At 34.5% G+C, this 23,497-nt stretch overlaps 1 protein-coding gene across 1 annotated transcript in view; it reads left to right on the top strand.

Annotated features, from left to right (window-relative positions):
• Positions 1 to 23,497, top strand: part of CNTNAP2 (contactin associated protein 2) — a 1,021,678-nt gene that overhangs the window by 559,668 nt on the left and 438,513 nt on the right. Inside the window, exon 9 of the mRNA XM_039378395.1 lies at positions 1,704 to 1,853. Coding sequence (XP_039234329.1) covers positions 1,704 to 1,853 — 150 coding nt within the window. The remainder of the gene's footprint in view (positions 1 to 1,703; positions 1,854 to 23,497) is intronic.

The following is a 23,497-nucleotide window of genomic DNA, read 5'->3' as shown; positions in this document are numbered from 1 at the left end:
ATGCCACTGCTTTTGGCCCTTGTGTTTTAATGGCAAATTCTTAATTTTGTCCAGGAGTCTCTAGTCATTGTTGTTCAGTTCACAGCAGTACTGAATACCTTGATAAAAAAAATGAAATAATTTTTTAATATTAGGTCATCTTAGACTGGAAAAGTGGGATTTTAAGTATGTTCTTATAAATTTCAGTTGTAGTAACACATGCTGTAACAATTTTGGTTTGGAAGTCTATACAAAGCTGTGTCTTCTTTTACTTTCTCAGTTTATTATCAATAGAAATTAGTTTTTTCCTGGTTATAATTATGGGTTTTTTTCTGTTTTTTCTTTTTCAAATGTAATGAAAATGAAAGAAAAATAGCTTACAAACAGAAAGAAAACTTCTTTCATGTTTAGTATATTAGGTCTTTCATCTATTCTTACCCTAGGTTGAACCAGGTTTGGTAGAAACATTTCTTACTGATACATTTTTTAAGAGTCTTCTACCACTTTTATTCATAGTAATGAATATTCCAAGAATATTGAGTATAACACCCCATGTTATTTCAGGACTTGGTCTGATATCTTAAACAAAGATGTGAAAACTTCAGGGGAAAAAATATTAATTTAATGTTTATGTGTATCTGTTTGCCATGACTATTATTTTTTTTTCATAGAAGGTAATATTCTTTTGAATATTTTAAAAGTTTATCTTCCATTATGGTTCTCCTGATATTGTACATCCCATTTAATTTTAGAAACAGCTCATTATATTGCATTGTGATTTATTTTAGCAAATGATATTTTGCTAGGGTGACCTAGCACCTTTATGTAGGTGGAGAAAATGTCACTTGTTAGAGGCTCTATAACTTGGAATTTGTTTTTACTAGAGCATTTGCTACTTACTCGTTGACCCAACATGACCTCTCTGCACGGTAATGACTTGAACAAACTAGTACCCTTTTGCGGTTCTTAACTTGCCAGACAAACTGGCTTCCTGCCAGATGCTGGAGACAATATAAGAAGTGAATGAAGTCAGGGGTTTTTTTTAAAAAGATCTGAATGAATGAACAAATCCATCTGCTTTACTGCTGTCAGTATGGGGAGGATGGTGCTCCCCTAAGATTGTAGGGTTTGGCAGAGGTTTCCTGGTTTTGCGGTGCCTCTGTGATAATGTCTTCATCTTCTGTGAGTAGCCCCACATCCCAATTAGCTGAGATTAGGATTAGCTGAGAACTCACCATCTATGTGCATGTTTTCCCCTCCTATTTTTCCTTTCCCTTTTCTTGGAAGTACCTAGCTTGATATATATCTAACATGAGCATAATGTACCCTTTGGGCTTGTTACTCACTATAGTTAAATGGATGAATCAATATATTTTCCTTCTAAACTTGATCATAGAAGCAGTTAAGACATATTCTTTATTAATGAAATGTAGAATATGGCCTTTTGATGGGAAAGGTGAGTGACAACATCTGTGGTTAGATACAATTATGCCTGACAGTATGGACACTTTGGTAGTTACAAGTCTTGTATTTATGATATAATGTGGAGTTTTTGGTAATAGTTACTTTAATAACAATGCTTTGTTATCACAGTAAAATGATTTCATTTCTGCAATAGCCTTTATTAAACCTTATGTAATGAGCCTGGGAGAGACACCCACAAAACACTTAGAGATAAATGCTGGACTAACTAAAATGTTGCAATGTTTTTGTGTTCTTCATAGGCTCTGGTCTCAATGATGGGCAGTGGCATGAAGTTCGATTCCTAGCTAAGGAAAATTTTGCTGTCCTCACCATCGATGGAGATGAAGCTTCAGCTGTTCGAACAAACAGTCCTCTACAAGTTAAGACTGGTGATAAATATTTCTTTGGAGGTAAAAAAAATATTGAAACAAATATGTACTTAAAGTGCTGTGTCTTTTAACCTATATAATAGGTCAAATGGAGCTCAGGATGTAATTTATTCATGTGGATTTTATTATGGGTTAAATGCCTAGGTGCTGCTCATCAAAGAGTAACCTACCAAACGATTTCATTTTTAAGAATCTTTTTATATCTTCTCATCCTTACAAAAGAAACACTGAGAAGTTCTCTACAATGGTCAATCTAACTTGGGATGATTTTTCAAAAAAATCATTGTTCAGGACAAGTATTAACCTTTTGCTGATTTTTAAAATCTATCATGATTGTGGGTAATTAAGAAGCTTGCATAGCTTGAAGTTGAAGCCTTGGATTGTTCAGTATTTCTGCCTTTTGACAGTCCATGTAGTAAAAAGAGATCTTGAAAATTGTACCTTGAATGTTTATTCTTCTTGCTCTTCTATGTTAGAATTTATGAAAATCAAAAAAAGACTTTCAAAACTCTTGGATTTTTTTTAAATTCATATTTAATTTTCTCTATTAAAAAGTGCATTAGCATGCCAAAGATATTTTTGATACACTACTTACTATCTTATAGGGGAAGGTCATTAAGGGTTTTTTAATTCCAATGTAAGTACTACTTTTCATACTGTTAGCCAGTCTTTTTATAAAACATCCAATTAAGCAGTGACCTACAATCTTTGTTCTAGCAGAATTCTCAGCAAGCTCAAATGTTGACATAAAAAAGTTGCAAGTTGCACTTTTGCAGTGTACCACCTGTGAGGTTGTACATGAAGGCTTCAGACAGAAAACACAAATTTTAAAAGTAGAATTTTTCAGTGCTGAAACTCGATCTTTTTTCAAATTTACAAGTTGCATATCTAATAAAAAGAAAATATAAATGTGATACTATAGATAGTCATAACATCACCCAAGGGAAGGAAAATTTAGTGGTATATGAAGTGCCCTAAGTAGAAAAGGAAAAATATTTTCAATGTTATTTTCATTTCATTGTTATCAAACTAAAGTTAGTCTGTCATGATAGTTAAACTTCCTGTTGCTGCAAGATGCATCTTTTCCGATATCCTTAATTCAGCTAATACTGGTTTTTTTTAGCATATTGCCTCAAATAAGAGTTCTGGCATAGCCAGTTGCCACATGCTAAAGCATGAAATTTATTTAGTTGTCAAAACATAGTACCTTCAATTTGTCAAAACAGCCTAGGACATGCTAATTAAATGAAGTTATTAAGCACACATAGGAGAAAATGAAAAGAAATGCCATACATAATACATCCAGTGTTAAATTCTACTAATTTTGATAGGTAAAATCCCCAGATCATTATTACATTTCTGGAGAGAGTGAGATTGATTGATTTCTTCTGAAATGTCTTTTGCCTCTGACTCTTTGGTTGTGAGGGATAGATTGTCTAGTTCCTCCAAGTAGTTTTATACCCTTTCTCAGTCAAAAGTCAGAGTGATTTGTTGTCATTTCAGTTGGACTGTGAAATCTGCTTGAGTTGTGATTGTTGACCTGTACTTTCCAATTCCATTATCCTTCCTTAAAATAAAAAAGGTGTGCACGTAGATATTGTTCTAGGGGGATATGAAAGTCAATCATGAATTCCCTGAAATCTCGTTCTCACATCTGTTCATCCAAATGCATGTTCCTGTTGCATAAACTATGGGGCATTTGTTTTTCTTTATTATCTTTTATCCTCTGGAAGGTCTTCTAAAGGTATATGAAAAGAATAGAGCTGTTCTAACTTTCATGGCCAATTTTATTTCAAAATAAGTCTGCATTTGCAAAGCTATACTTATTGCACTTTAACTGTCTGAAGCTATGAATCTGCAGAAGCTTAATTTATAGAACCCATGTATTTTAGTATGTTCCCACATGAATATTGCTATATACATATTAGTTATTTTGATATATATTTATCTATTAATTAGAGATTGCTTGCAACTTCAACCCTATCTTTTTGATGCATGTTAAAGCCTGATCTTCATATTCATGATCTGCATCTTATAAGGCAAAGGTATTTTTGTTCTGCTCCCTCTGTATTCCTCCTTATTTTTCTCTACAAGCAGTCCAAGTTATGCCTTTTAATAAATAATATTTGCAAGAAGAGTATGTAGAGGTGAGAATAGCGAGGAACCTCAAACATTTGGGCCAGGCAGTCATCGAAGAAAATGTTTTCATTAGTTTCATTAGGAATAAGTTCAGATAAGATAGCATCCAATACTTCTTTTCTGCAAATACCTGTAATATGTCAGGAAACTGCCTCAAATTCAGAGAACAGTATGTTTGGTTTTCTGCATACTGTTAGATGACTTGGAGAAAGAATTATCAATTCCTTGATGTTGATACATTTCATTGTGAAAGTGAATCTAATTGATTTCTTTTCTAGCGAACTGAATGCAATAGTTAGATACTTAGACTATTAAGTCTTTGTATTATGAAAATGTAACAGGTGCAGAAGTTAAATGATGAGTTTTAAAAATGGCAGCTATATTACTTAATCTTTCAAAATACTGAGAAGGCTCGGTCTATTGATTTTGTGTTTGGAGAAGTTGTACAGAACTTCTAGAATGCTATGAACTCTCTTCCAACTGAAATATTCCTATTTTCATCTTTGAAGGAAATACTATATGTATGCAAATGTTCTGTTCTCCAAACTTTCCCTTTCCCTGATTCCAAAAGAAATGTACCGCTTTTTATTCCTGTCTCCTAGTGTCAATATAGCAAATATATACTACAAGCAATGTTGGTTTTTTTGCCGAAGAAAAGATTTAAAAGTTGCATTTCAGCAGTGCAGTACAATATTTTCTCAAAAATATATTGGAAAATGGAAAAAGAAAAATAATTACAGTGAAATGGGTACTGCCTCATACTAGTAAGGAGAACACAAGATATATTTTTTCTGTGAAATTAACTACAGATTTTACTGTAAGAGAAGTAACACATTTAAATCTGAATTTTAGAGACAATATCTGTTTTTTAGAAAAATTATCATTTTCATGTATTTTTTCATGACTTTTCCTGGGCAACATCCCATATTAGTTTCATAATAAAACAGACAATCTATCAAAATTGGGAATGGATTAAAGATTGAGTGGATAAATTGAACATTAGTATGCCTAATGTAACGATAAAATATTATAGGCAAATCACAACTATTAAGCTGATTTATACACAAATAGGTTTGCAGTGATGTCTGTATAAGTCCTTAATTTTACTCACAGTATTTTTATTAGAACTTGATCATGACTCAGTCCATTATAACTGGAATGCAGAGGCATAAGGTGGTTGTGTGTTTATTCCTGGTGTTAAAAATTTTGGCACAGACAGGAACAAACCTGTGAGTCGGAGTGCTCCATCCCTCTGTGCATGCAAACGGGTACAGTAAGGGCCAGCTGAACACTGTGTTCAATGACTGGATGGCATGAACAAAGGAATAGCTTGTTTGGACATCGAGGGGTATACTGGGCCTGGTTGGTCAACCACCCTCTCTAGCAGCAACCTCCAGCTACCATTTTGAGAAAGGCTTTTAGAGAAGGAAAACCTGATGGTCATTCTCTCAGTTTCCCTCGAAACCGGTTCCTAAATTTGTTCTGGTTATTCCTTACTTAGTCATTCATTTGAATACAAATGCTTGTCATTGACCAGCAAACTCAGATTTTTGCAACATGTACAGCAGTATTTGAAAAAGGAGATGTGGGAAACAGAATATTTTGTGTCTTCTACCCATAGAACTAACTTTTCTAGTTTTGAAAAATCATAAGTAAATCATGAGGAAATCATATGAATATTCTTTATTTCTCTGTCAGAGAATATTATGTTCATTATAGTTATAGTCCTTTTTTTCCCCTTGCTTTGTGCCTCTCCAGTGCTGTCTCCCAGTTCTACTCAGATCCTCTGAAGGGGTAGACAGAAGTGATGTTTTATTCAAGCCTAAAATGTTAGGGGAAGCTGTGTTAAGATCAGGCATTTCTGTAGATTGTGTGAATGTGTGCTGGTGTATGTGGGAGGGTGGGTGATAATTGCCTATTACCCTTCTGTATAACTATTCTTCTCTCCCTACTGCTTTTATTTTCCTTCCTTTTCTTGTCTTGAATTTTGGAAACAAGTGAACTTCCCTTCCCTACTAAGCTCTAAAGAATGATGTTTCTTTGTTGTTTCCAATTATCTGCATAAAACAAAAAAGCAGAGCAGAGAAAGTGAATCACAAAGTGAAAATGAGTCCGTTAACCTCATTTGCACTGTTGGAAATAAAGAGCTTTTGTGAGGCATCTTAAGCTTTCACTAAACCACCTAATAGCTGCCTGGTGTCCAGAGGAAATATTTCATCCGAGACGTAATTTTGACTTATTTCTATTTTGTGGCATTTCTTTTTAATTTTGTCTATTTTCCCTCTTCTTTTCACTGGCTCAAGGGTGGGAGAGTTTTTAGTATGAATGTTAAATTTTCATTGAGAAGAAAAGTGTGCAGCAAGCATCTGTCAATCCACTATGTACTGCTTTTTCTGACAAGCAAGATGAATGGAATATGCAGTAAGTTTCCTATGGGACACCAGTCTATGGCATATAGAAAGTCCTCCCTTTCTGTACAAAACACACTCTGTACAGAGTCTGGAGTAGAATTCATTAGTTTTGAGAAGTTGTGTTGGTCTAAAATTCTGTAGAATTAGAGGTGGTGGAAGGAGGAGGGAAGTCAAGCAAAAGAGAAAAAATCTATTCTTTTGTTTTGCATGTGCTGGGCTCTTCTGTGAATCTTCCCTTCTTAAAGGCCATTGGGGGGTGTGACTACATTTTTCATCAAGTTATTCATTGTTATAATTGTGTGAATTAGTAACTAACAGCTGTTATAGTCATGGCCAGACTTTCTAGGTAGTGTCACTGGGAATTCAAAAGCACTTGAACTATCATAATTGCAAGTATGATCAAATAGAAAGAGGTCACATTTTTTTTTTCTGTAGCTCAAATTCAACTCTGTTCAGCTAAACCAAAATTGAGTTGTTAGGTGTCACGTGACAAATAAATTAGACCCAACTAATGGCAACTCGTTATCTATTGCCTAAAAAAATAAAAGATCCTGCTGACATAATTCTTCCAAGCCTGAAGCTTGTTAAGTTATCAATAAGTAACAATGATGTTTGGTTGTTATTTACATTTCTGTATGTTAATCAGATTTTTAGTATGTCAGGGTTTTAATTTTGCTGTTCATTTGTTGTTTGTGGTTTTTCGGGGTTTTCTTTTGCATGTTTGACCACAAGACAGAATGATCAAATTTGCATTTCTTGTGGAAAGTATGTTTTCAGTGCAAATTGAGATCTTTCTTCTCATGGTCTTGTGCAGGGCCAGGAGTTGGACTCGTTGATCTTTGTGGGTCCCTTCCAACTCATCATATTCTGATTCTGTGATTCCCTGCCCACATCAGCTGCCACATTGGACAGCAGTGGCACTATTTCAGGGCTCCCTCATAGCAACCTTCCAGTATCTGAGGGAGTCTATCAGAAAGCCAGAGAGGGATTCATCGTCAGGAACTGTAGTGGTAGGACAGGGTACAATTGGGTACAATTTGAAAGAAGGGAAATTTAGGTTAGATATTAGGAAGACATTTTTTACTGTGAGGGTATTTAGACACCAGAACAGGTTGCCCAGGGTGTCTATGGATGCCCTATCCCTGGCAGTGTTCAAGGTCAGGTTGGATAAGGCCCTGAGCAACCTGATCCAGTGCAAGGCGTCCCTGCCCATGTCAGGGAGGGTTGGGACTAGATGATCTTTAAGGTCCATTCCAACCCTTTAAGACATAATTCCATGATCATAACTTTACTGTAAGGCCCAATACAAATCCATGAGGAGAACATAAAGGAAATTCAATGTAACTCAGAGTATAATATGATTTTTGCGTATCTTCAGCATTTATCTTCCTGTATCATCAGAGGTCAATCCTACAAAATAATGATAAACACATTAAATGGAAATAAGAGAATTTGAACGGGTTGTATATTTATATATTTATATATTTATATATTTATATATTATTTATATATTTATATATTTATATATTTATATATTTAACAACCCTCATGCTTTGGATTGTTAAATCTGGAAAACTTATAAGTCAATAGATGAGGAAAGAATGCAGATATGCAAAATTTATAAACGTGAGCGAAGAAAGGAAGTGGTGCTGTAGCAAGTAAAAAAAAAAGTAGATGGCAGACAATTATAAGCCTCTCTCTAGTATTTAATACATGACTGAAATTCTTTATTATTTCATCTGCTCTCTTCCACTATGAGCACAGAAACACAGCTGAATTCATAATCCCTTTATACAACTGACAGAGTTGAAGGGAGTCAATCAGCATTGCTCATTAACTCTTTGAGGTTTATGCTTTTTTTCGTCATGTTTAAAGTCTTGCTTATTTCATTCAAATAATTTGAATGTCACATAGATGAGACCAGGCAAACTAATGGTGACTTTCTGTGATAATTTTCAGTAATGTCTCTGATGTTATAACGTGCCAATATGCCAGTTCAGCAACACATTTTATACAACAGTACAATACTGGAGATAGATTGATGTCCCAAAGAAAAACAGGTGCAGACCGAAATCTGGTACTATGTGCAAGCAAATAAAACATCAAATGCATGGTAATGTCAGTTTAGGAATGTATATATGGGGGCATGAGTCTTGCTGTAGTAACTTCAGCTTTTGAGTGAGGATCTATTAGATATGACAAATCTCTATCCACAGAAAAAAAAAATGAATGAAGTTTTGAAAAGTGCTTTCCTTTTTGTACAACATAAATCTCTTGTTGAGATGAAGATGTTAGCCACAGAATATGTATCTAGAAGTTTCTCAAAAAATAAAGTGAAGGAGCTTAATCTCTTTACTTTCTTGCAAGCACTAAAGCAAGTGTCTGTGTGCAGCAGAAAAGAGAACATTGAATTTTCCAATACATTTTCTTTACTGTTACTGACATTTAAAACAAAAAAAGAACAAAGAATGAAGAGGAATATGTACCATAGAAGGTAAACCTTAATGGACATGGGAAGGAGTACACTGACTTAAGGGCACTCCATTGTCTGTAATTCTGTGTGCACATGATTTATTTCCTTTTTCATTAAGTATAGGAGTCGTACTGTTGCCTGAGTGTTAGTCAGAAGCAAATTGTATCCAGTTTCAAAATATTACCAAAAATTCAATTAAAAATAGAGGAAATTCACTATGGGGTATAGCTCCTAATTCTGAAGGGAAAGGAAAAGGGCTTGTAAAAATTAGTAACACTTGCTCTAAAAGAAACACATTTGGAGAACGAAATGTCTGTTGAAAACCCAGAAGTAAGCTATTGGAGATGCACTCAAAAGTGGCAATTATACCTGTATTCTCTGTGGTCCTCCTACTGATGCTTTATTAGGTCAAGCTACAAGATCTTTGGTACCAGTAAGAAAAAAAACCCTATCTATAGAAAGAGAAGGGCAGGTATTTCAATAAGCAGTGAAAGTTGGTAGAAATATTAACTAGTACTAATCACTAGACAATAGTAATTAGAGTGGTATGGTTTTAGAACACAGAAAATTAAGTAGTCTATTGATAGCATTAGGAATCATAAATATGTCTCTGTGTGTGTGTTGAATCGTGTTGTGAAAAATAAACACATATGCTTTTCTGATGTGTGAAAATAACCATAATTCTAACAATTAGAGAATGCTAATTAATACTCAAACAGTACTTTAATCAACTTAAACTATTTCTCAAGAGTATCCTGGCTCTGCTTTTAGGTGTATGAATGTGCTTATTGCCCACAGACACAATTCAACATACCTACATGGGGAGCAAAATAGAAATAAGAAAAGAGAAATTCTTGGTGCCATCAAAAAGCTGTACTGTTTTCAGAGGTTTTTCTTGCTTTGGGAAGTGACTTACTGGTGCTTCACAGTGGATTTTCCATAGTGTTATAGTATCCGTGATTTTCCTCTTTAAAATCATAGAATCATAGAATGGAAGAGACCTTAAAGATCAGTCTAGTTCCAACCCATTTGTCATACACAGGGACACTAGATTAGGTTGCTAAGAGCCCAATCCAGCCTGACCTTAAACACTTCCAGGGATGAGGCACCTACAGTTTCTCTCAGGAACCTGTGCCAGTGCCTCACCACCCTCACAGTAAAGATTTTTTTTCCTAATACCTAATCTAAATCTACTCTCTTTCAATTTAAACCCATTCCCCCTTGTCCTGTCACTACATGCCCATGTAAAAGGTCCCTCTCTTTCTTCCTTGTAGAGTCCCTTCAGGTACTGGAAGGCTGCAATTAGGTCACCCTGAAGTCTTCTCTTTTCCAGGCTGAAAAATTCCATTTCTCTCAGCCTTTCCTCATAGGAGAGGTTCTCCAATCCTCTAGTCATGCTGGTGGTCATCCTCTGGACTCGCCCCAGGGCTGAATGCCAGTTACTCCAGGTGGAGTAACAAATGATAGAACCTACCTTTTCCTTTTCCTCTCACCCCTCTAAACGTGAGAGAAATTTTCAATTGCATTTCAATGTTTTAAGTATGTAAATGAGAACCTATTAGTATTGTAAACAACATCAGGCAACAAGATGGGTAGCTGCCATTGATTCTGGTGATAGACAACTGACACACATATCAGAGAATCCTACTTATCTATACAATTGTAAACATGAATAATTTTGGAAATCTGATTTAATGAGTCATAAATGCATGACAAGAGAAAAAAAATCAAGATATGTTCCATAAATCACAAAAATATAATGTTTGTGAAACTGGGAGAAAGAGCAAAAATATAGTCATTTAGAAAGAGATCTGAGCTGAGAATGGTTCTCAGTGCTGATTGTAAATTCTGTCCCATGTATGTAACCTGATTGGAGCTCCAATTATAATTACTGGCTGCTGCTTCCACTGTATAAGTAAACTGCAGGTATCCCTTAGTGTCTAGGGCTGGCTGTCAATTAAATCCTTGCATGCCTGCAGTCCCAGGTTATTATCAGCTTCCACTGAAGACAACAAATTCTGTCGTATAAAAGTGGCAGCCTAGAGCTCTAACAGGAACAGTTATTAGTGATGTTTTTGTAAATCATGAAGCAGATTTTAAATGCTTGTATCTTTCCAAAGAAAGATCGTTATTGAATCTCACAGTCAGTGGCTTAGACCCGATTTATCTGCATAAATTGGAAAAATGGAACTGTGAAGCTGAAAAAGAAGGTTTAAAGCCTTGTTTTTTACTTACCAGCAAAGCACTGATCTTACCTGTATAGTACTTTGAAGTGGGAAGCAACAAGTTGGAGATGCATAAATCTGCAGTGTGGACTGCTCATGGCAACTGGCTTATTGCCCAGTTTAAGGGCAATAAATTACCTTGTCACTGTCTTAGTATGTCTGCTTTGAGTTTAATTTGGGGTGGAGAAGGTCTTGGTAATGCAGCATTGAATATGTAAATATTGATGATCCCTGTAGGAGAGAATTGATAGTTAACCAGAAAACTGCTGGATCATATTGGGTTATTAAATCCTGCCAAAGACACTGCCATTAAGCATATTCACTGAATGGCCACAATTCTTGCTTTTTTTTTTCCTTAAGACAGAGCAACTTATCTGAGATTGAACAATTAGCAAAAATACTAACCATAGAGCTGTTAAAAAATATGTTTATGAATGAAGAGAAGAAATGTGAGACTTTTGAGGGATGGTAGTCACTATCAAGGTTATGTTGGAAACTGAAGAAAAGTGAAACTAGATCTGTTGCCATGGCAATAAGGGATACTCTTAGCCTCTTTGAGGGTGTGCATAACTTGACTGATCCCGAGAAATGATTTTATAGACTTTCTGGTTTTGGACTGAGACCTGCAAGCTCATAATTTGATCTTGTCCAACAAATCCAAGTGAGATTAGATGCTGTGACCAGTAATATGCAATGACTGAAAATCCTTCAGTAAACAGACTTTTATTTGTCAATAAAAACAAGTCAAATAGTGGTGCAGAATAGCAGTGTGTATGATGTTTGTGTATTTGTGTAGGAAGTATCTTGCTGTAATCTATAACAACAAAAGTACTCTCTAGAGCACACTAAGGATATATCCTTGTGAATATTTTTCCAAGCAGATGAGGCCTTAAAAAGAAGCAAGCTCTAATGATGTTCGAAAATGCTTCATCTGCTTCTAACACCTACTTCATTTTTATTATTCTTACTGACCAGACTTCTGAAAACACTTTCTGTACTTGCTTGTCATTTTTTCAGTCATATCTTTTTTCCAACACATTGATGTCAGTTTTTTAAAAATTGCTTCTTATATTTGATTCTGTAAGTCAGAAGCTTTCTGTGGAGCTTTAGAGTAAATGATTTTTTTTGGTAATTAATTAGATCTGTGGTTTCACTGGCATCATAACAAGAATGAGTAGAATTTTGAAAAGAGATTTTCAGAGCCCCACTGTTCCCATGATTTTCATTCATAGGAACAGCTTGCCTGAAGTCTGACTCTCTTGCTTTTTCGAAACTCTCTTATTTATGACTTACAACTAAAAGAAATCACAAGCAAGTACAGAAAGTATTTTGGAAAGTCTGATTAGTAATAATAATAAAAAAGTATTGTCTTTGCAATTCATATTCTCCTTAGACTTCATAAGAGCTTTTCCTCGTATTTTGTTTGATCACATAGTCACTGTGGCTTTTGTTAAGAACTTAGCTGAAGGAGAAGAGAAAACACAACTGGGAAGGAAGAAGAGCTTTTTGTTATTTGAATGTCTTAAAGATCATGGTGTGAGTAAATAGTGCTCATGCTGTTAGTGACAGTTATTCTGTAGATATATGATGAAAAACTTGACATAGCACAAAGAAATGGAATACTGCATGTCCCGATGCATGTTGAAGAAAGGTCACTGAGGAATTATGCAACTGGAATAATAAATGAATCAAATCTTTTTGAGAATAGTAGGACTCTTTTTGTCAGTTATATATTCCTATTTTATTTTTAAAAGGATTTTATTATATTTATGGTCTCAACAAAAGTCAGTTAGGACAAGTCTTTATAAATGCAGTGAGTGATCTTTTCAGGAATCCTACAAATATTAGCAATGAGATTATAGTCATATCTCAAGTTAGTGCCCAGAAATATAAAAATATCACAGCATCATATCCACCTATCATTTGATAAGTGGATTTCTTGTTTGGGTCTATGGCTATATTTTGCTCCATAAAAGTAACAGTTCATGTTTCTACTTTCAAAATGTGTCATAAACCACTGGGATTGCTCCACAAAATTACACAACCACGTATGCACACAGTAAAAATATGTTCAACAGAACTAATTTAATTTTATAAAGAAACCTACACCCTTTTTCCTAAGTGCTTAAACATTTTGAGGTTCAAACAAAGATGAAAACTCCATAGTTGATGCAATCTACTCATTTTGAATGTCATACAGATGTGAAATTTGAAGATGTTTGTGACTGCCTCTGCTTGGACCTGCAGTAGGAAAGTACTTACATTGGAACTATATTATGCCCTAGGCAGGGTCTTTGTAGCTTTTCATTGGTGACTTTCAGACTTACGTTCAGGCACTGTAGCTGACACCCAAAAAATTTACTTGGTTTGCATACATACCTTGTATAATTAATATTCTGACATCTGAAATGACCTTGTAATTTAAAATTAATAAGGACAGATTTTCAAAAACCATCTTTGATTAGCAGAGTAGAAAAGTACTGCAACTAAGGATCTCCATGGCAATTTTGCAGTTAAACTTTCATTAATTGGGTCAAAGAAGTTTCCCATTATTTTAATATCTTTTGAAAGTGTTGTATACATTATAATACTGCTATTGGAAATGTATTTGCAACTGCTGTAGATTCCATTGTATTCATTAAATTAATGTATTTAAGAAAGACTGACTAATGAATGTATTCTCGGTACATCATTACTGCTAGGCAACTGTCCAAGTCTTCGCATTTCATTCTTTAGATTTTTTTTCCCAGAAAAGAACAAATTTGTAAGGACTCTGCTGGACTTTCAGTGCTAACCCAGATTTTACTGTGCTGAAAAAAGTTAAACTTTTGAAGAGGGTGATAACGACATTCAGAGAGAGTATTCTTAAGGAAATTTGTTTCATCCAGCATCTTTTTATTTTTTGGAGTGTGGCATACAGAACATTCCTCCACAATTTTTCATGAAAGTGCTCAGAAAGTAGACTCATTTATACAACTCACTCCATTTTCCGCTTTGCTGCTTTCAGAAAATGCAAGGGAAGGAAGAATCTGACTATTAGCAGTTTTAGAAACAGCCTAAGAGTTTACTGCTCTAAAGATCACGATTGTGACTCACATTTCTAATCCTATTGATCTGCAGTTTCATTAACTTTCAACATCTCAGAAGCTTGCAAACTATATATAAGATGTCCTTGTTTAGTGAAATAAATTACTTAGTGAAATAAATAGCAGTATTTTGCCTTCATCATATGCCTAAGACTGTTTCAAAAGTACTTTGCTTGTAATGAAAATGAAAGAGGAATTCTAAAAAGTGCATGGATCATTTAAAAATAAAATGAATTAGAATTTATATTATTATATGTGTAGGGTTTACACTAGAAATATATATTGAACAAAAAAATCACTGGTATGAATATATGCAACTTAAAAAAAAATACATGAGTGTACCACATTCCCTTTTTCTGCATCATGTTGTTGGGCCTGCCTGAGGTGAATGCTTTAATCTGCATGACCTTTATGATGGTATTTTAGTTTTGTGCTTCAAAGTTTTTGTTCTTCATTGAATGCACCCTGCTACTGTGCAATATGTTAGGTTAGAGTGAAGCACTATTTATAATTTTTAAATTGTTATATTTCATCGCTAAAATTCAAATTTCCTAAAAATACTTCTTTTACATAGTGGAGTCAGTTTGTATTTATTGTCTCTGGTGACTAATTGTTATAAGGGTGCATTTGACTTTTCTGATAACTTGTTTTCTAGCTTAGATTAAAGATTGCAAGATAAAAGAGGATTTCCCTCTTATGCTCCTAAAAGTCTACTCCAGGGGAAATAAAGATAGTGATTTGGAGAGGATTCAACACATTACAGCATGTCTGTATGAGTCTTAACAAGATATTTAATATCTGCTGTTCAGTTCAGCTACCTACAAAATTATGTTACAAGTACTAATTTGAGGGTGACTAATTAAAAAATTACTGTGGACAACTTTACAAATAGCTCTGTTTTCAGTACTTATGTATTACCTTTCCGTGAATATTTAAGTCCTAGTTTTTTATTACGAGAAATATTTATTAAAAGCTCCTTTTAAGCCCCAATGATTGTACATTTACTGACAGCGTTTTATGTTTATTTATCAGTTTTGAAATTGAACTGTTGTAAAAGCAATACTGGATGGAAAAATGAAGAGTTTTAGGAACAAACATACTGTTTGAAATACCAGTTTTGTTTGTTAGCTCTAGAAAGGCATTTAAAATTGTTTGTCCCTATTTTAGAAGGCTAATATGCTTTCCAAACGTCATGAATTGCAAATTCTAAATACATGTATATGTGGTATAAAGATATCACAATTTGATTTCCAGCTGGTGATGAGTTATTAACAAAGAAGACCCAGGTGGGTAACAAGGACAATACTATGTGACTTATGGATAAAACTAAAGCATAATGCACTTGTAGTAGCTAGTATAGTTGCATTTTGTAAAGTAAAAACAAATTATTGATTTACTGATGAAATTCAGAAATAATTTCCTATAATGACTAAGTTCAATAATTTTATCATCTCCTTTTCGAATAATTTGTTGACTTCTTTTCCCAAGGAAAATAGTTGTTACATATATATCTTCTGATAAATTACTTAGGATTCCACTTTTATAAGTCTAAACTGACTCACAAATGCCCTTTAAAGAAGTCTGGTAATAAGGTTTTCAGATTGTAATTTATTAGAGAATGACACAATGCAAATCAAATCTTCTGTTATTGTTATTGATACTAGTGTTATTAAAAATTAATCATCTTATGCATAAGGGATAAAGATGACAAATCTGGGAATATGCTTTGAAGATGCACTGAAATTAATATTCTTGAAAGAGTAATGTGACTGAATCTTCCTGCTTATTAATATATTTTTGACAAGCAGTTAATTTATACAGATTATAGAGAGATTTGTATTCATAAAATATCTAATAATATAAAAAGGATACTGTGTTCTAGAGTGAAATCATTTTAGGTAAACATAAAATAGACTAACAGACAAGGAAAACTTTGTTTTAAACTGAGGCTAATTTTTTAACTCAAGAAGAATAAAATAATAAGATATAAGATAATAAAATAAGATATTTTATAATTTCCTGGGAATGTCTTCTGTCTCCTAGATAGCAGCTGTATAGAGAGAGAAAGATAGGAATGTACTTCAGTATTTCAGGTGCATTATTTCACAACCTATGAAGACAGATATACTTTAAGAAAAACAAACTTTTTTTTTCTAAGGGTTTTTGTGTCATGGAGTTATATATTTGCGTATCTCAAAATCTTTTTTGCAAATTGATTGATGCTGGTAGTAACTGGCATGTAAGACTTCAAATATACTGTATTGTGTATATCAGCAATGAAACAGAATTAATCTTAGAAGTAGCAAAGGGATGCACCATTGTTTTACAGTGAAACTTTGTGATGTACTGATGCTGCTGAATTTTGTAGAATCATTGCCAAAATATGAGTGCTAGATATACATAACGAAGTAGTATTTAGAGGAAGAAAAGAAGCATGTCATACTTAAAATATCACTTCGAATTATATGAAAACATACAGTCTTAAAATGCTCACTCTTGCAGAATAATAGAAATTACATTAAGTTCCTTAAAGCATTACTGAAAAGTGTTTAGCTCTGTGATCAGAACACTATACATTATAAAACAAAATAAATGCTGTGGAGATAAATGATGTTATTTTATGTATTGTCTTGCCAGGTCAGTATGAGCAAATTCTGTGTTTACAGGAACAGAATGATTAAGGGATATACACCAATTTCTACTGTCCCCTAACTTCATGCTAATGACAATACATTTTGTGACAGAGTGATTAGAAGTCCAGATCATTTATTATTTTATTGCGTACTATGTATTTGTATATTTTTTATAAAAATAAGTTACCTTTTGTGGGAGTTGCAAGCTGAAGGATAAAAATTATTCCAATTTTTCATCAGTCAGTGTTTCAATCTGTCTTGAAAGCTGAAGGAAAATTGACTCAAAATAATTTGTGGTACATGAAGGATATTGAACTCTGCAGATGCTAGTACCATTCCTCTGTGCACATCTGACATATAGAGATGGACATATAGATCTGACATATAGAGGGTAGACAGGTCATTTTTAGGTGTAGATAAAATAATCAAAGCTGTAAGTAGCTATTTGTTCATCATTTCCAGTGCAATCAGAAATAACATCCAGGGTACTTTGTTATGGTGCCATATCCTTACTCATTTGACAGCTGTCTAGAGTATAGTCTGAATAATACTGAGTTAAGTGAGTCCTTTCTCAGACTCCTTTTTTAAATCTGAGTTTGGACAGTATGTGCTTATATATCTGCATCTCATAATTTCTTCACTCCTACATACTGATAGTGTATTACTTCTGGCACTAAAACTTAGATCCACAGTGTACTGTCAACACCTTTTTGTTTTAAAAGGGACGGGAATTTTGTACTTATAATCATGAAGACAGCAATTTCAAGGCATGTGTCACATGTCAATATAAATTAAGTTTAAAATGTAAAATATACTAGTGAACATTTCCTTTCTGTTTGGATGAAGGCAAAAAACCTTCACTTTCAAGTAAGCATACCCCATGCACACACCACCTCACTGAATTTTTAAATTACACATTTACCCATGTTTTCTTTAACATGTATTTTTCATGTCATTTTAGTCCCTGCATTTCTCTCTCTGCCTTTATGTAGAACTACTTTTCAATCTAGGCTGATTTTTTACTCCTTCTGAGAATAATGTGCTTTAGCTCCACTTAGGAAAGATGCCTTAAAGATTGAACAACAGTTGACCACTTTGGTACTAGCAAAGTTTTTACTAACTTCACTATAGTGAAAAATCTTGTGCAAAAGTGTAGTGGAAAACATGGGTATTGCTTAGAATCTTGATGGTGTTGTTTCTCCCTATTTCTATTTTTATGGTACTTCAAAACAAACAGACCCACACTGACAAATAATGAAATGGCTAATTGCACTATTTAATGGCTGAATTACATCTGCAGAAGGGGCTATTCCCCTGGTAAATTCTAGACAGTTCCGAAGACCTCAGAAATAATTTCTGTGCTGTACAATCACATGCCACAGAAGTCCTTTAAGGCAAATGCAGCCTCAGCAATCAGAATAAGAAGAGAGCTAGAGATTTTGCACATGGGAAGAATGTTGAGGGGTAATTTTAATATCTGGATTTCCTGTTTCCAATTCCTTTGTTTTCCTTGGTTTAAAATGTAGCCAGTTTCTGTGACCTATATGTCTGTCCCAGGAATACACAGATGCCAACAAAATGTCAAATGCGAGGATGACGTCTCCTAGAGGTAAAGCTAAAAAATAACTTTGGCTGATTTTTTTGACTTGACAAGGGTGCCATAGAAGGAGGAACTAAACAATCTTTCTATGCTTATGTCTTAATTTGAAATGTTGCCATTGTGAAACTTCATTTTCCTCTCCATATCCTAGGAGTATATATTCTCTAGGATATCCATTCTATGTCTTACTGAGGTAGTCAGTAAATTACTATTATACTTAAGGAGATGTTCCTTCTTCTGTAAGTCATCTGTAAATGAATTGATGAAAATTTTACAGTATGTATCTTATTAGCTCAATATCAGAATGAGAGCTGACAGTTATTCTCTTTCTTAGTGTATACTTCTAGGTATCCACTTTCCTACTTCAGTTTTTACTTAGTGGAGAGTTAGTATGTCACTCCAGTTCCTACCTTAGCTACAGTTAAGTTGTAGAAGATCTGATAGAATTCAGGTTCTTGCAGCTTTTCTCTTTGAGGGTAAAACTAGTGGATTATAAATTACACTATGTGAGGGTTTTTTGTAAAATGAAAGATTATGGAGAAAAAGGAAGGCATTTAAAAAAATGAAAACATGGATGTTTCTTTACTAATGTCATACTACTCTGTTTAGCTAAACTTGTATCTTGAACAAGATGTGGCCACCTCTGAGGATAAAGGAAATTGCCTCTGTTTTTAGAGATCTATCCCATTTCATCCTACCAGTTGTTTCTCTGTGTTCGTGGGCTTTTCATATCCTGTGAAAAAGTTATTTTTTAGGTAGACTGGACAGAAGGTGAAATCACCTAAGCTAATAATTCTGATACTGTTCCTTAATGTCTCTGAAATATTTGGTGAGAAGTGGCTTTTGCCGTTTTATTCTTTCTTGTCTATTCCACAAACAGTTTTCTTTTGCATTAACATCCACAGTTCACAGAATTCTCAATAGCTAGAAAAATAACACCAGTTTTATAAATTCCTGAGAAGTCACTTTAAATTCTTCATCCTCCTGCAAAAGCCCCAAGACATGTAAATGTAGGTCCATTGAAATCCCCCAACCTGCCTCCTTGGGCTCTTTAACTAGGCACACAATTATCAACCATGCTTACATGGCCTGATATTCATGTCTTCAGTAGATGAGCAATAGCTACTTAATGGGAAATACATGTGAAATAAAGAGCAGTGGCTTTTGGTCAAAATAAAAATTCTCTTGGCAAAGCGAATTTCCAGCATTTAATCTTTCTGGAAAGGTTATATTTAATTAATTAGTTGCGTTTTTAGAAAGCTGCTATCTAGGTGATTCGTTGAGATGCAGGTGTATTAGTCTATTGATTTCTTGCTGAATCAACATGGGACAAAACTAGTCTGTAGCCCTAGTAAACCAAATAAGGGAAAGTTCTTCTGGCCCTGAAGAAAATAAGTGATGAAATAAAAGTTGTGATACTAGTGAGGATGAGAAGGTTCATTCTCACATTATTAAATAGTCCAGAGAAGATGGATGAGAGCTCAACTTTTAACAAAATAAGGAAGAAAAACTCCAGTGTGGCATCCAACGAAGTAAGTAATAGAGTTGGGGTCCCGCAGCTATTAAAGTGCTCACCTTCTGGTACACTTTTTCAGTCTGTATTTTACCCTGTTCTCTGTTCTTAATTTCTTTATGAGCTTAAATCTCTTCTTTTTCCTTTGTGTTCTGTTGAGAACATTATCTAGTTTTTTTTTCTTTTGCAGTTAATTTTCTTGAAAATGGATAATATTGATATCCAAACCAGGAAAAGGTCAGACATCTCGGATTCACAAAACTGTTGCTAATGTTTTCTGTTATTCAGAATTTGGAAGTACAGTGCTCTGAAATACTAAATTAATCATTGCTCTTTACTGAGTGGGCTCCTCAGTTCTTGGGTTAAGGCTGATAGAACATTTTCACAACAGTGATCCTAAAATGTTTGCTTTTGTCCTGTCTCCTACACCTCTCAGAAACTAGGGCTGCAAAAGGAGATGTGAAGCGTGAGGCTCCAGGCAGCCTCATGGTAGAGGATGGCACAGGAAACTTAAAATATATTTGATTAATAAAAGGAATTATTCCTAAATGTGCTACCTGCTTAATTGGTATTTGATTAATTTAAATCTTTGTTTATATTATCTTTAATTGTTTTTATGTTCATTTCTCTTGACACATCATCTTTGTGTTCTGACATTAGTCCTTTTCAGTATGTTAGAATTGTCCTTCTTTGAAAAAACCAGAAGATACTATATAAAACTCCAGGAAAGGATCAGATTCCCTGAGCTCTGACGAGGTGTGAAAAAGGTTCTCCCTATGGGTAGCTAACAATAACATAAACCAAGCTTCAGGCTCTTATCAGTCTGTTCCAGGGTGTTTACTTCATTTGAAATCATTGAGAATATATTGCAGTAAAGGTGTTGTCATATCTCTCCTGGCTTATCAAAGGTTAGTCATGCAAAAGGCCATTTTTAGTCATAGTTACAAAAAGATTTTTGTGAAGAGGTTAATGCATTTCTATCTTCTGGTTTGATCTCAACTGGGACCTTGGTCTAATGTTTCCTTAGCTCATGAATGTTAGCCTTTCTTTTGAATAGACCTAAGACATATGGAAAATCATCTCAACTACGTCTCTTGTGGGAAAAGGTCTAAATGTCAAGCAGCAGCATTGAAAGCCTTTAAAATTGGATCATGTTCTGCAAACAAACATGTTTATGAGCACAGCAATGTTTCTTTTCCAAAAGTGTCTACAGCCTACATAGATAAAATAAGTGCATCTTTCACAGTCTGTGCTGGATGTGTTCAGCTACCAGAAACCTGTGAATTGTTTCTTGGATGTCAAATATACTTCCACAAAAAAAACCATGACATTTGGCACCACAATCTGCACTTATGTCAGCTGCACAATTTGACATAGGCATTTTGGTGTTCTTGACCCACTCTTCACTATTTGCCATGCACTAAAACTAGGAATACACGGAGACACCTCAGAGAACTGATGGTTCATCTCATGTAACAGAAAGGCTTAAAAATGCAACCTACAGGAATGCAGCAAAATATTTCCATGCAATAAAGAGAATGTTCTTTTGCTTGTCACTGTCCTGCCTTTCATAAACTTCCACAAATTCTGGGAAGGATCATATGGAAAACCAATGCCCTGTTCCTTTCGGCAAGTAATAGAAAAAAAAAGAAATTCCTTTCATAATGCGTGTGTCCACTTTCACCCAGCACTTGCCCCCAGTCATTGTAGTTTTAGGGTCATTCTATTCACGATCATCTTCTCAGGAATAAAGTGGCAGAAGCATAGCTCCAATATTTGACATTGTAATGAAAGGGATGCAGTGCTCTGCTGAGCCCTGCTCTTGGGCTGCATCAGTCTAAGCTGCATGGCAGGCAGTCAGATGTGCAGAGATCATTTCAAAGAGTTTAGGCTTCTCTTAAGTTACAGTTTCAGTATAATTTTGCTCAGTACCTTACTAGGTATCCATATGTGAAGTAAAGCAGTAGTAGATGACTGAATTAGCCAGGGCATTCACCACAGCAGTAGGAACTCTAAACTACCACTAGCTTGGCACAGTTGTGATAAATTCTGCAGGAAAAAAACAGTGGTAAAATTACTGCTCAACTTTACCTACTTTGATCTACTTTCTCTGTAAGTGAAATTCCTAATTATTATTTTTAGCAATACTTTTGAGCTTCTTTACAGTTGTGTTAAGCAGTTGAATATGAAGGGAAATTTTTCAATAACTTTGAGAGTGAGGTAGGAAGTATGAAGAAAGCACTAAACTCTCAGAATATGTTACTCTGCTCTTATAATTGAAACATTTTTTTTGTTTTTTGTTTGCTTCTTGCTTTTCTGGATAAGATACCTCTTATACTATGGTTGTCCTGTCAAATTAGACCAATCAAATGTGTTTACAATTGCATTTCAGGAACCTATACTGCCCTCCTATGTACATCTCCCTTACAGATCCTGTTGATGTGTTTTTAAAATCTTTTCGTCGAGATCTGTCTCTCTTTTGTATATTTTAGAACTCCATAAGCAGTTTTCAGTCTTCAGTGGAAGGAAGCTTGTAGACAATATCTTTGTATATATTAAAAGTGGTTTTGTATCATCTGAAATGAATAGAAATTCTGCTGATTTACCTTGACATTTCTTCATGTGAAGATTTACTACTAAAGATAAGATCCCAAATGAATGTTTATTTTTGCTGAAGGCAATAACCTTATATCAGGAATAAATTCAAGTAGCATCTGGAAGGTGACATGACAAATAGTCAATCTATGTTAGTTTTATTCAAGAGTTAAATTAAGAAATTAGCTATAGATACTTGTGCATACATGCCATTTAGCTTCATTACTCTGCATTTGCATAAAGGAAAAATATTTACAGATTCTTCTTCCCTGAGCACACTTTCTACTTGCTTATAATCTACACAGTGGGTTTTCAGTAGTCATGACAACTTTCCACCTTTCAGTGAAAGCATTTTGACATTTTTACTTCAATACCTAACAGGACATTTACAATAGGTCTGTTTTGGTGAGTTTTTGCTACTAAACAAAAGAACCAAAATTTGGAGTACAGCTGGTAAAAGAAGAAACATGCCTACTGCTTCTAATCAGGTGTCTCACAGACATGATATAGATACACTGATTTTTGAAAAGAAAAGGTATACCTTCACTGCTAAAAATACAGTGGCTAACATTACATATTTTTCAATGGTATCAAGTTACTAATTTTACTTTCTCCTTCTACTGATGAAGATAGTAATACTTAAAAATCTAGTGCTTTAAAGGCTAAGTACTCGGATGCCAGAGCAGATGGAAAAATGATACTAAAAGCTCTAATTTGGTTGCTTTGTTACTTTGATTGTCTCAGTAATTATGCTTTTAGAAGGTTAAACTGCTGAGCATCTTTGGCATATCAGCCATGTGAAATATTTGCACTAAACCCCAAACCATGTTTACCTAGCTCATTTTCATTAAAACCTTTCATTGAGAGAGCAGCACTCAGTTTAATTTCAAGACTTCTGGATTTCCTTAACACAGATCCTTTTCGCTGGAGAGGTATTGTTCGTATATAGTTTCTCAAGGATTTTTGTGGGGAGGATGAGATGAAGCTCCA

This window comes from Pipra filicauda, unplaced genomic scaffold (genome assembly GCF_003945595.2).
Source record: "Pipra filicauda isolate LSUMZ 115617 unplaced genomic scaffold, ASM394559v2 scaffold137_size4652046_pilon, whole genome shotgun sequence".
In the NCBI taxonomy this organism is placed as follows: domain Eukaryota; kingdom Metazoa; phylum Chordata; class Aves; order Passeriformes; family Pipridae; genus Pipra; species Pipra filicauda.
Note: the sequence above shows the minus strand (reverse complement) of the source record. Positions and strands in the feature narration are given on the sequence as shown.